General features: G+C 41.5%; 1 protein-coding gene across 3 annotated transcripts in view; it reads right to left on the reverse strand.

The window, feature by feature from the left end:
- The window catches only part of SVEP1 (sushi, von Willebrand factor type A, EGF and pentraxin domain containing 1), a 125,596-nt gene that overhangs the window by 40,021 nt on the left and 73,317 nt on the right, over positions 1 to 12,258 (reverse strand). For all 3 annotated transcript variants that reach the window (XM_048050550.2, XM_048050548.2, XM_048050549.2), the window contains exons 24-31: positions 11,913 to 12,114; positions 10,179 to 10,336; positions 8,826 to 9,027; positions 8,025 to 8,200; positions 6,777 to 6,901; positions 3,020 to 3,143; positions 2,314 to 2,484; positions 49 to 222 (exon numbers count right to left, since the gene is read on the reverse strand). In XM_048050550.2, coding sequence (XP_047906507.2) covers positions 49 to 222; positions 2,314 to 2,484; positions 3,020 to 3,143; positions 6,777 to 6,901; positions 8,025 to 8,200; positions 8,826 to 9,027; positions 10,179 to 10,336; positions 11,913 to 12,114 — 1,332 coding nt within the window. The remainder of the gene's footprint in view (positions 1 to 48; positions 223 to 2,313; positions 2,485 to 3,019; positions 3,144 to 6,776; positions 6,902 to 8,024; positions 8,201 to 8,825; positions 9,028 to 10,178; positions 10,337 to 11,912; positions 12,115 to 12,258) is intronic.

A 12,258-nucleotide genomic window follows, 5' to 3' on the forward strand; every position in this document is an offset into this window, starting at 1 on the left:
AAGTGCAAGATTGCCAGCCCATGCAGCCATATGTATGGCATGTCTCACCAAGGCAAGATGGTGAAATGCTGCTCCAGCTCCCATTGTCCTTGCAGAACATCTCGAAGTCGCCCAGCAAATAGTAGCCATTGTTGCACTGATAGGTAATGGTACTGCCAGCAAAGAAGTCCTCAGCTGCATAACCACCATTTTCTAAAGGTGGAGGTACTCCACAGCTGATTCCTGCAATGTGAGTGAAAAAAGGGCACAGGTCAACTTCAGAATAATTCCACATCAGAGCCACCACCAGAGAAATTTTCTATGCAACAACTGTGGAATCCCATCCACAAGGAGGCCCCACATTTTTCTGAGGTAGCTAATTGATTCCAGGTCAGTGGAGGGCCTTCATTTTTTCTCTGACAGAGACTGAGCAGGACTCTCCAGCTCCTGCTACTCTGCTAGTTCTGGAAAAGCCATCTGTGACTAGTATCTGAGCAGATGCCTTTCAGTCCCAAGACACTTCCCCTGATAATCAATGATCCTTGGTGAGTTTTGAGGAGAAAGGAAAATTAAGTTTGCATGGAGGTTCCTAGCGTTTCCCTTCACTGAAAAACAATCTCAGTGTTACTGTGTTTGAGCACCGCAAAACTAGCTATGACGGAGAGATGGGAACTGACCTCACAACCCTTGGAATCACTCTGACTTTGACTATAGTAAATAATCCCTGCTGATCCCAGCTGTGCCAGCAGAAGGTGTCCCTGTACGTGGCTGCTGGAGGCTGCTACTTATTCTAGCAGAGCTGCTTGTATCTTCATTTCAATTAAGCTGACATGTACTTATTCCAGTGGTTACACAGCCCGTTGTTGTAACCACAGGGACTGTAGCAATTCCTTGCTCCCCAGGCATTTGTAAGGATCACACAGTACGACAGTGAGTGTTTAGAGCCCATGGTACTGGAAGCCAAGTACTTGATGCAGAGGGACAGAATGGAAGAGCCTGTAGCAAAGACAGGCTGTCAGTGGATGTGGACCTGTGGATTTGGGGGGGTGTGGTAGCAGAAGGAGGAACAGGATCCTGGTGGGTGAAGGCAATGATTACAATGAGCTGGCTACAACCAGTAAAAGAATCTTTTCTGACTAGGCCTGTACCACACTGTCCACTATAGATTTTGTGGTTCTTTATGCAGGAAATACCTATCTTCATCCCACTTTCATTAATCAGGTACTCAGGGAACAGGCTGAGAAAGGTGAGCTGGGCCCTCATTCACTCAACATACTTGTGGCAGGTCTGTTCTAAGCTCTGTGCTCAATGGGGAAAACTGCCTGGCCCAATACAGAGACTGGATGACAACACTAACAGGGTTCTGGTGCCTTGTCATTGGTAACACACCAAGAGAAAGCAAAGCTGTCTCTGCCAGAGAAATTATGCTTTAGTGAAAAGGGCTTGCTTTTGGGTATATCTCCAAACGCATGCTATTTTGGCAGAACAGGAGACAGATCCTGTATTTGTGCTATGAACAGCTGAATGAAGGGGAAACAAGAAAACCACATAAAACCTAGACCAATCTATTTTAAGGTGTTTTTGACAAATTTGATGATTTTTCATCAAATTGCTGAGTAGTTTTGGGATCACGCAATACCTACTTCTGCAGTTAACTTACGGTTCTGCTGAAATGAGAAATACAGTCAGCTCCACTGTATGCAACTACAGTCACTGGTACAGTCATAGAAGAGGAGAACACAGAAAGGAGACAACAGGACTAGGAAAGCAGGAAACAAAGAAGCTTGGCAACCTAAATGTATGTGGCAGAAATCTTAGCAGAATTTCTTAGCAGAAATCTTGCAAGTGCTGGAGTATCTCTAAGTGTTGACAGAAATACCTGTTGCCTTTTAAGAAACTACTCTATAACACACTAATGCAAAAGCTTTTATTTCAAACCAGACATTCTCAGTGACACTTAAAGTTCAGATACTCTAGCATTTCCTATGTATATTCCACATTCCTGGTGCCACAGGATAGGCAAGCTCAGGTAATCAGTTTGCTAATCCAGATGGACTCATTTCCGCCACAGTCATTAGAAACTGACAGAAAAGTTGGCAGAATCAGATGGCAGTATAGTTCCTGCTCAGTAAAAATTGAGTTTAGCTTTAAGCATGTATGATGATATCATATCATACATATTGTATCATACATATGATATCAGACAGATATCATCTGTAACATGGATGGTTTCAACCATATCACAGCCGAAGGGATAAACAAGCCCCGAACAGTGATAGGGTCTAAACAGAAATTCATGTTTCCTAACCCTGCCAGCCCACTGAAACAACTCACTTTCACAGCGTGGAAAAGGCCGTGTCCACTGTCCCATGTTAAGGCAGTGTTGAACAGAGTTTCCCACTATCTGGAAGCCTGGGTCACAGGAAAGGCTTACTTTTGACCCTGGCTTTAAATCAGATGAAGAGGCACGCAGATGTGGTATGGATCCTTGCAAAGATGGACAGTCTGTGGACAAAACACAGGCATACAGTAAGAGATGCAGCTATGTGCTGAAAGGAATACATTTGTTAATTGACTGTTGATCTTGTATAAATTTATCCAGGAGGAAATTTGGGGAAGTGTTATGCTAAGCTACATCCTACTTGGACGTAACCTTTCAAAAAGTTTTGGAATCATCAAAATACAACATCAGGAAAGGAATTGGTAGGAAAAAAGGTGAGGAGGCAGCAGGTACTTTAATACTGTCCAATTATTTTTATAAGAAAAGACAAGAAAAACTTCCTTCTGACCGAACAACATCTTCACTCTTCCCCTATCTCAGTTCAGGAAATAATAAATCTCTGTCAGAGATTCCAATGAACTTTTGTTACAAAACCCTGGAATTTGAGGAATGAAGGACTGAATGTTCCAACTGTTAAGTTATCAAAATAATTTATTCAAGGTTAGTAGGGCAAAGGCTGCAAGCTAGCATATTTAACTTCAAGAAATAGTCTTACAAGATTGTTCAGATGAAAGGGGTTCTAGTAAATAAAGTTCTAACCAGCACAAAAGATACTCTTGTAATCTATCTTCACTCTTCCAACAACTCCTGGAAGGAAATCTGGCCAGGCTAGTATATTTCCTTTTTGGAGATCTTCTGGACAGGACGTAGCCAGAGATTTTACCTATGGATTTAAAACAGATGGTTAGGCGCTGATTAAAGAACATGTAGGAAAAGACTGTTAAAAAGAAATACCCTCCATGTCTGCATGCAACATGTGAACAAATTATTGAATGAGTAATGTTCTTCCCTCCTAGCACAAGAGGCCTTTGATTGAACTAATTGTAATTCTCTACTTATAAGCCAGCTAGCTGGGGACAGGAATGTATGGAGGTAATAACTAATGGAATACTTGTCATACAAGCCAAGTATAAAACATGACTCTTGAAATACAACTGAGATTGTTAGTGTGAAAAAAAAGAAACGTTTTTATGTCACAGAAAAAGGTACATATAAGGATGCAACCTGAAGAGGAAACTTGATGTTTTAACAATTGTTAAAAAGGAGGCCATCTACTTTTATGTTCAGGGAGGCTTCTGCTATGTAGAAGCATTTTAAAACTTCTTATGAAAGTCCAGGGTTTTGAATTCACTGCATTACCTTTGCTCATTGTACCTCCAGGGGTAAAAAGGAAACATAGTCCCAGAGGGTAACCAGGATTAAGGTGTATTAGTGAGAAAGGAATATTTTCTTCAGCACCATGAAAAAAAGGAAGAGCAAAGAGGAACAACCCAGTGGCCTGGGTGCATCTCACTACAGCTTATCCATGAAAACATGTAGTGTAGCTTCAGAGCACAGCTAGCTGGTTAAAACCCATGTGTGCCCAGTTCCTCATGAACAGCTGGGAAACTGCCTTTCTCAATAGCCTAATTGGCTTCTGTCCAGTCTCCGCTGGATGAAATGAACTACCAAAAGCAGTGTACTATACTGCCTTTGTGAGAAGGTAAGGTATACCATGAGCCTCAGACTGAGTTATTCTCACATCACTCCTCTCCTGAACTCCAGTCAGGCTGATCAGGGTCTAAAGACAACTTAGCTGAAGAAGAGAGTTATGTGCTCTGTTTATACAGAGGCTATTTCAAGGATCTCACATCAACAGTCTGTGGTGATAGAAACAGTTACAACCAGGAGCTGCAAACAATCTGTGAGGAATTTGCAGGGAAAATTTTCCAGTGTGGGTCAGGCAGGTAAGGAAACTGTCTCTTCAAAGCTCTATAGAAGAGAATGTAGAGCTGGAAGGGACCTCACAGTTCATTAGGACAAGAGGGAATCGCCTCAAGTTGCACCAGGGGAGGTTCAGGTTGGAAATTAGGAGACATTTCTTCTCAGAAAGAGCAGTCAGGCATTGGAATGGGTTGCCCAGGGAGGTGGTGGAGTCATCATCCCTGGGGGTGTTTAAGGGAAGGCTGGATGTGGTGCTTAGAGACATAGTTTAGTGGGTGATATTGGTGGTAGGGGATGGTTAGACCAGATGGTCTTGGAGGTCTTTTCCAACCTAATGTTTCTATGGTTTTATTCTAGGTTTCCATGATTAAAGACAATTCATATTTCTACTGCTGTCTACTCACCAATGAAACAACCAGTCTGTAGGTTTAGCTACAGAAAATAAATGGGCAAGTGGGTGAGCAATTAAAGTATACAAAGATCTTAATGAATGGACTTAGCCTTCCTGTTATTCACTGCACAACATATTCCCTCACCCCACTTTCCTTTACGGCCAAGAACAGGAAGGTAAGACTTAATGAGTAGTTCTAGCTGGCTAGTACAAAACTGATAATAGCAGAGATAATTATAGTGATTTAGTACTCCAGGTTTTAAAATGAATGAGGTAAAAACCTTACTGCAAGCTTACTTGGCTCAGTTCCCTGTCAGGTCACACACCTGTCTTTTCAGATAAACAAAAATACCACAAACGACAGGCAAGATTTTCTTCCTCACCATAGCTGTACTGCATTTTGAAGCAAATGGGAATTTTACCTAGCCTGTCAATAGCATTAAACAGAGGTGAACACCAAGAAAGACTCAGAAAATACCACTTAAACTCTTCACAAGTGTGTCCTGTAAAATCGCATGTAAGTTCATTAGCTTCATAACTTCTGGTGCAAAAAACTCTAAAGATTTGGTTTGGCAATGCAACACATGATGACATCAAAGGCTAAGAGTAGTAGTAGTTGATTGCTGGGCAGTTATGAACCTAGCAGAAAGACAAAGTAGTAAATAAATGGACAAAGAAACAGAGAAGACATTTGGATGCTGTAAACAAAGATTTTGCTTTGCTTCTTTTCTATTTCCTGCTCTTTTCATTATTTATTATTGAGCCCCTTCCCCCATGAAATGCCCCTGACTTTGAACTTGGTCTTTGATATTCAAGTGTTACCAACAGATACATAATTTCTGACCTTCCAGACTGAAATACTAATGACCAGGAAGAGGTGATGGAGCACACTCTCATCAAGTTTGCAAAAATCAAACTAGAGGTGGTAGTCAGTATGTTCAACGGCAGAGATGAATTCGCAGGGGCCTCTACAGGTTGGAGGCGTGGGCCAACATGGACCATGTGAAATTGAACAAGAACAAATGGGAAAGACAAAAACCCTCTGAACGATACAAGTTGGGAAAAGTCTGGACAGGGAGCAGCTCTGTGGAAAAGGTCCTAGGCAGTCTGGCAGGCAGTGAGCTAAGCATGGAGCAGCTATGTGCCCTGGCAATAATGAGAACCAACAGCATAGTTGGCTGTGTGAACAGGATCACAGCCAGGAAGCAAGGGAGGGATTATTCCCTCTCCTCAGCACTTATTAGACAAGATCTGGAGTACTGAATCCCATTTTGGGCTCCACAGTACAAGGAAGACATTGACAAGCTGGTGCAAGTTCAGGGGAAGGCATCAAGAGTGTGATAAGCTGGAACATTTGAACTGTGAGAAGAGGCTGTGTGATGAAGGCTGCTTCAGCCTGGGACAGAGAAGGTTTTGGGGTACCTAACAGCAGCTCCTGGAGAGGTATGGGTGGTAATCAAGGAGACAGAATCACAGAATCATAGAATCATTTAGGTTGGGAGAGTGAAATAGTAGTCGTAAATTGAAGTGTGACATCCCAGGTGGATTTAAAGAAAAAATATTCACTCTGTGGATGATTGAGCACTGCGACTTGTCTCTCAGAAAGGTTGTGGGATCACCATCCTTGAAGACATCTTTTGTTCCACACTGTTTTTTTAATTCTGTGTAAGTTTAGTTCCAAACCTGTATTTTTGGTACCTGAGTAGAAGCAGTCTAATATTCAGTTCTACTGATCATTTGGACTTTTCCTGGGACTATGTAGCTAACAGGTTTTTCACGGTGTCTAATGCATTGACTGAAATCCTGACGCCTCCCCTCTGTAGATTTACCGTGCCTTTACACACAGCAGGATGAGGGAACTGAAACCAGTAAAACAGGCCCTGAGCTCATTTCATTGGGTCTCTCCCTTTCCTAATAAGATTACTAGTTTTTGTGTATGTCTTTTGTGTATTTCTCTTTCAAAGCCACTTAACACAGAAAGGCTCAGTCAAAATAGTAGGTTACTTCAGTGTTGATTTTACCATACCTACTCTTAAAGCTACTCATTGCACTAAGCACATTATACTAAGAGAGAGCTTCATCTGGTCCCCTCTGAATTCTGTGGGAACAGATGTTTGTCCAGTAAGCTAACTCTGAATGCCTTTTCAAATGTCCATCCTATGCTTAAGATTCCTCTGCTCAAACACTGAGGTAGGGACTTACCTGCTGTGGAGACAGGACATGGTCCCAAATATTGAGCTGGCTGATAGAACCCACAAAAGATTCAGCTGGGTTGAATCCTTCTCCTTTCTGATCTTGCTCTTGTCCCAGTACAAGTGCACCACCACCTAGAATCAGAGAGAATTGTAACAGTGTTAGGAAACACGACTTTACGGCTGCAATCCCCACAGGAAGATGAAACAACCAAACAAAACTTTTGTTGCCCTATGTTAATAAGACTACTATAGTATTGGTCTAAGAGACTGCTCCTAGCTCAGCATTCACTGTAACGAGTATTACAGGGCAACAGAAAATGCAATTTTGAGCAGGTGGGGCATATTTCACAGTGCTAGTTTGAACTTCCTGCTTTAAAGAAAGCTGAGGAAGTCAGGCAGAACAAATTTGATTCCAAACCCTCACACAGCTGATTACAGTCAGCATTCTGACATCCACACAAATTAAATTTTTCTCTCCTTGACCAACAATACAGATTATATGGATGTGTATTACATAAGTCACAGGAGTGTGTGGACCACGGGCAAAATGTAATTGAGCCTGCACACTTTTTTGGGTTATGTCTCTAAGATAACTCTAATGTGAAGTACAGGGACAAGCACAATGTGCACAGACTAAAATGCCTTTTTTTTCTTTTTTGATAAGGGAGTTTTAAAAAACTCTAAGTTTTGAATGTGGTGGTATGAAAACACTATTGAAAACAGTCTAACATCAGGCCTTTCACAGCTCTTCGATCCTGAAGGTATTCCTTTTCATGTCTTCTGATATTACTGGGAAGACTGCTGACCACAATGAAAACAACGAAATAGCAAAAACCACCCTGTTAGAAAGACGTACAAACATAACTTTAAAAAGATGTCTGAGAGTAACGGGAAAAGGTTAATCTGATCAACTTTGAGAACACATTTTTAAGAGAAATGTCAGTTAACCTTCTTGTGTGAGAAACATATTCTCACCAAGCTATTCCGAAAACAGCTCAACACAGGCTCCTTTGTGGACTAAACTCTGAAAACCCCAATACAAGCTACCTACTACTTAACCCTAGAAATCCGTACTTGGCCTTCAGTAAGGCTGAGGGAACTGTCCTCATGAGCAAGAACAGTAAACAAGATCCCTGCCTAAATGTTGAAAACATCCTAAAAACACAAGAATAAACATTTATTTGGAGGTACAGAAAATTCTGCGATAAAAACAGAATAAAAGCAACAGATCTGGTGCAATATAAATAAATCATACCAGGAATTTTTAAGCCGACAGAGAGTCCAGTGCCTCCATCAGACAGCTTTCCATCAATGTACACTCTCCATGCCCCATCTGTGCATGTCCATGTGACTGCAATGTGATGCCAGTTACCATCATTCACTGCAGGACAGTCTGTGATCTTCTCTTTCCCATTTACGTAAAGAACCCAGCTGCATGGAAGGAAGTTGAAAGCAGACGCAATTGCATGAAGCAAATTGAAGAGCATGGCTAGTCCCACATGACTCAAAGAAATGTTATTTGCTAAACAAGATAACTTTGTCTTCATCACACAAGAAATCTCTCTTGAAATAATTGTGCTTTCTGAGAGAACTTGGAATTTACCACTATCACATGCAAAATAAAATGAAATGAAGTGATGTGTTCCTGTTCCAAAATGTGAAGACTCAAGTCACGGCTGCATAGTGGATTCCTAAAGTTGTCTCTTGAGTCAATCTCTGCTTTTGGCATCACGCTGCAAGTACCGTGAGTGCTAAGCTTCAATTTTATCCAATCATTGTTCCAATGTGTCATTTAAATATGATGTAAATGTAGTCCAGACAAAAATATTCTGCTTCTTAAACTTCACTGATTTCTTGCAATTACTCTTCTACTTGGCAACAAAGTAGGAGAAATCAAAACAATAGGGAAACTCCAGTTACATCCAGATTTTGGATGCAGGTTTTCCTATGCCAAGACAGGCAAAGCTGATATTCAGACTTTTGGCCTGTTTTTTTTTTTTTTTTAAAATCAATTCAAGACATTTGTAAGCCACAGAAAAGCAGAATTGTGATTTACCCATTGTAGTCAGTCAGAAGAAATGCATTATCACTTCCGTTCTCCACTGCGTAAGAAATGGGAGTTCCATAGTTGGTGGTGTCAGTGGACTTCATCCAGAATGTACAGGTGATGTCACCAAGCGATGGGAAAACACCATCAAGAATGACATACCCGTAGATACCAGAGACTTCAAAATCAAGATTGAAACCAGAGGACTGTTCTGCAACAAAGACAAACAGCTTTCAGAGCTCCATTCCTGAAAACACAGAGACAGTATTGAATTGATTCTAACCAAATGTAATAAAATGAACACATCTACAAAAATTATTCCTTTTAAATTGGTCAGAACTAGAAAGAATGTACAGCAGTTTAGCATCAGCCAGCATACTGAGTTTTCCAAGACTAAACAGAACAAAGGATTTGAAGAAACACAACTGAAAATGAAGCTGATAATCTAAAAAAGAATAAACATGAACCCTGCACAGCACTGGATATGCTTTTCAGCCATCTGCCAATGAACTGACATATCCATCTGCCATCCAGCAACCCAAAGGGGTGATCAGCTGGTGCCACTTCACCCACAGGAGTCAATATAAATAAAAAAACACAACAAGATTTCTATTGTTTTGAACCGAAATACTGATACAGAACAACAATTCTGTGCTGCTCACAGTCAATGCAGAGTGGCATGTGTTATCAGAATACTACATGAAAATATACCATCTGGAGCTCTCCTGAAAGCTGGGTGCTATTTAAACTCAAACATAGGATGTTGTCTAAAAGACCTGTATTGTCCTCTACTGTCTCTGTAAAACCAACACAGTTCCTCAACTTCTGTTTAAAAAGTCACCAGCTAGTGTAACAGTACAATTTTAATTGTTTGACTCAAAGACAAATGGAGTTGAGCCTTGTGGTTGTGTAGTGTAACTCCACCAATAACCAGGTGGAAATTGCACCAGGTGTTATCAATTTTGGCTGACTGTAGGGAACTTCTAAAACTGAGACTACCAGACCCTAATCTCTAGCTCTGTGATGCAAAGTCCTACATAAAATACAAGAAACATAAAGAGCTAATTAACTAAAACACACAGAGCAAACACAAATTACATTTGACAGACCAACTGGGTTGCAAAATGCTAGACCTGGGCCTTAGAAAAGAGAAATTCATATAGATATGACTTAGCACACATGGTGTTACTTGTCTGCAATTACATTTATTAGCACTGCAGTCACACAGGTTCCACTCAGCCTTTCAGAGTCCCACCACCCTATCTGCTTTCTGGGAAAGCTGTATGAAATCAGTTCAGTCAGTGCAAATCTTGCCCAGAGACTTAGTCAAGCCACCTTTTTCTGACACTTGGTCCTGTGTACCTGTTTCACACCTGCTGCCTGTAAAGCCAGGGGGACATTTACAAACGTACGAGTTCAAGGCATCCACACAGGTGGCTTGGTTTAAGCAGGGACTGGAGTCACAGTCATTGATGTTCACTTCACAGTTTGGTCCTGTGTACCCTGTCACACACAGACACCTGTGGAGGAGAAGAAAAGCACACTTCAAATGTGCCTGCTGTAATTACAAGAAAACGTGGCTGTGAGGCCAGGTCTGCCAATGGGAATGGCATATATTGAAAAATCAGCAGAAGAGGTATTGCAGAATTAACAGTTTTGTTTTAGTTGTTCCCTGTAAGTATGTTAGTATGCTATAAGCAGATTGGACTGCACCAATTTAGCTCTTAATAGGGACAATACAATATTTAAATACAGTGTCTGCATTTCTTCATATGAAATTGGGAGATGCAGTCATTGAATTCCTATGAGTGAAGCATGCCTTCTAGAGTCCATAGAATTATAGGTAAGAGGCATTTGACTTTGCAGGCACAGAACTACTTACACTGAGGGAAAACCAAGATATCTGAAAGGCACCAAAAATTCTGGGACTTCAGAGAGGGAAAGACTTGTTAAACCCAGACAGCAACAGCTGTCTCTACACTGATCCAGGATATGACATTCTTATTGGTATTCATAACTTCTGATCTAAGTTCAGATACCCAAAAGCATACAGAAGTATTTGGAAGATTCTATCAGCGTTAATGTGTTAGTATTTTCACCTCTTTATTCCTAGCATGTATATCTCTCCCTGTCATTCAGGCTCCAGAAAAGTAGTATTACCAGATAACATAACCTGTCACTACCTATTCTAGTGGAAAGAAAGACAAGTGCTTGAGGTTTGGGAAAGTGGATTTTTTTGGGGAATAACAATATTCACACCTGTTCTGGTTTTGGCTGAAACAGAGTTAATTTTCTTCCTAGTAGCTGGTATTGTACTGTGTTTTAGACTTAGGATGAGAACCATGCTGATAGCACGCTGAGGTTTAGTTGTTGCAGAGCAGTGCAACTACAGTGCAACTACAGAGCCAAGAGCTTTCCAGCTTCTCGTGCTGTCCCACCAGTGAGGAGGCTGGGGGTGCACAAAGGAGCCTGGAGGGCACACATCCAGGACAGCTGGACCCAGGGATGTCCCTCAGCATGTGGCATCATGTGGGACAATAAAACTGGGGAGAAAGAAGGAGGAAGCACAGGATGTTCACGGTTATGGTTTTTGTCTTCCCAAGAAACCTTCATGTGGGATGAAGCCCTCCTTTCCCGGAACTGGCTGAACATCTGCCTGTCAACGGGAAGCAGTGAATGGACTCCTTACATTGCTTTGTTTGCTCCTGCAGCTTTTGCTTTACCTATCAAATTGTCTTTATCTTAAGCCATGAGTTTTTGCACTTCTTCCTTTCTTATTTTCTTCTCTATCCCACTGAGGGGAAGTGAGCAAGCAGTTGCAGTGGGCTTAGCTGCTGCTCAGGGTTAAACCACAATGAACCTTTCACACTCTACCATATTACTATCCCAACATGCTTATACATCGAACCGCCTATTTTCTTTGCTGCCTTCCTTGGAATTAAAGGGTAGGGATGCTAGGATTTATTTTTTTCCCTTTTAAAATCTCCTTTTAGTTGATCAAACTGCCAAATCCCTTGCTGAAATCTAAGAAGTCCAAAACACCACGACAGATCTGACTTTCCACACTGACGATCATGTCAATCATCTGTTTTTCACCTGAAGCTGTTGATACCATCTCTGCACGTAGCCCCATTCCTACAGGGTCTGCTGAGACACTCATCGATGTTTCTTTCACACAAGACACCAGTAAAACCTGGGAGGCACTTGCAGTAGAAACTGCCAACTCGATCTTCACAAATAGCTCTATTAAGACACGGGTTAGAAAGGCATTCATTGACCTCGGTTTCACAGTGAGCACCTGAGAAGAAAAGAACAAAGTAATAGCTCCACTTTGATTTAACCTGAGAAAGATCACTGACCCCTCCCTGGTTTCTAAGGACTGCTGCCTGTTTTCTGGGAAACAGCAGACATCACAGTAGCTACCAGGATTGGGTTTTACTCC

This window comes from Anser cygnoides, chromosome Z (assembly GCF_040182565.1).
Source record: "Anser cygnoides isolate HZ-2024a breed goose chromosome Z, Taihu_goose_T2T_genome, whole genome shotgun sequence".
In the NCBI taxonomy this organism is placed as follows: domain Eukaryota; kingdom Metazoa; phylum Chordata; class Aves; order Anseriformes; family Anatidae; genus Anser; species Anser cygnoides.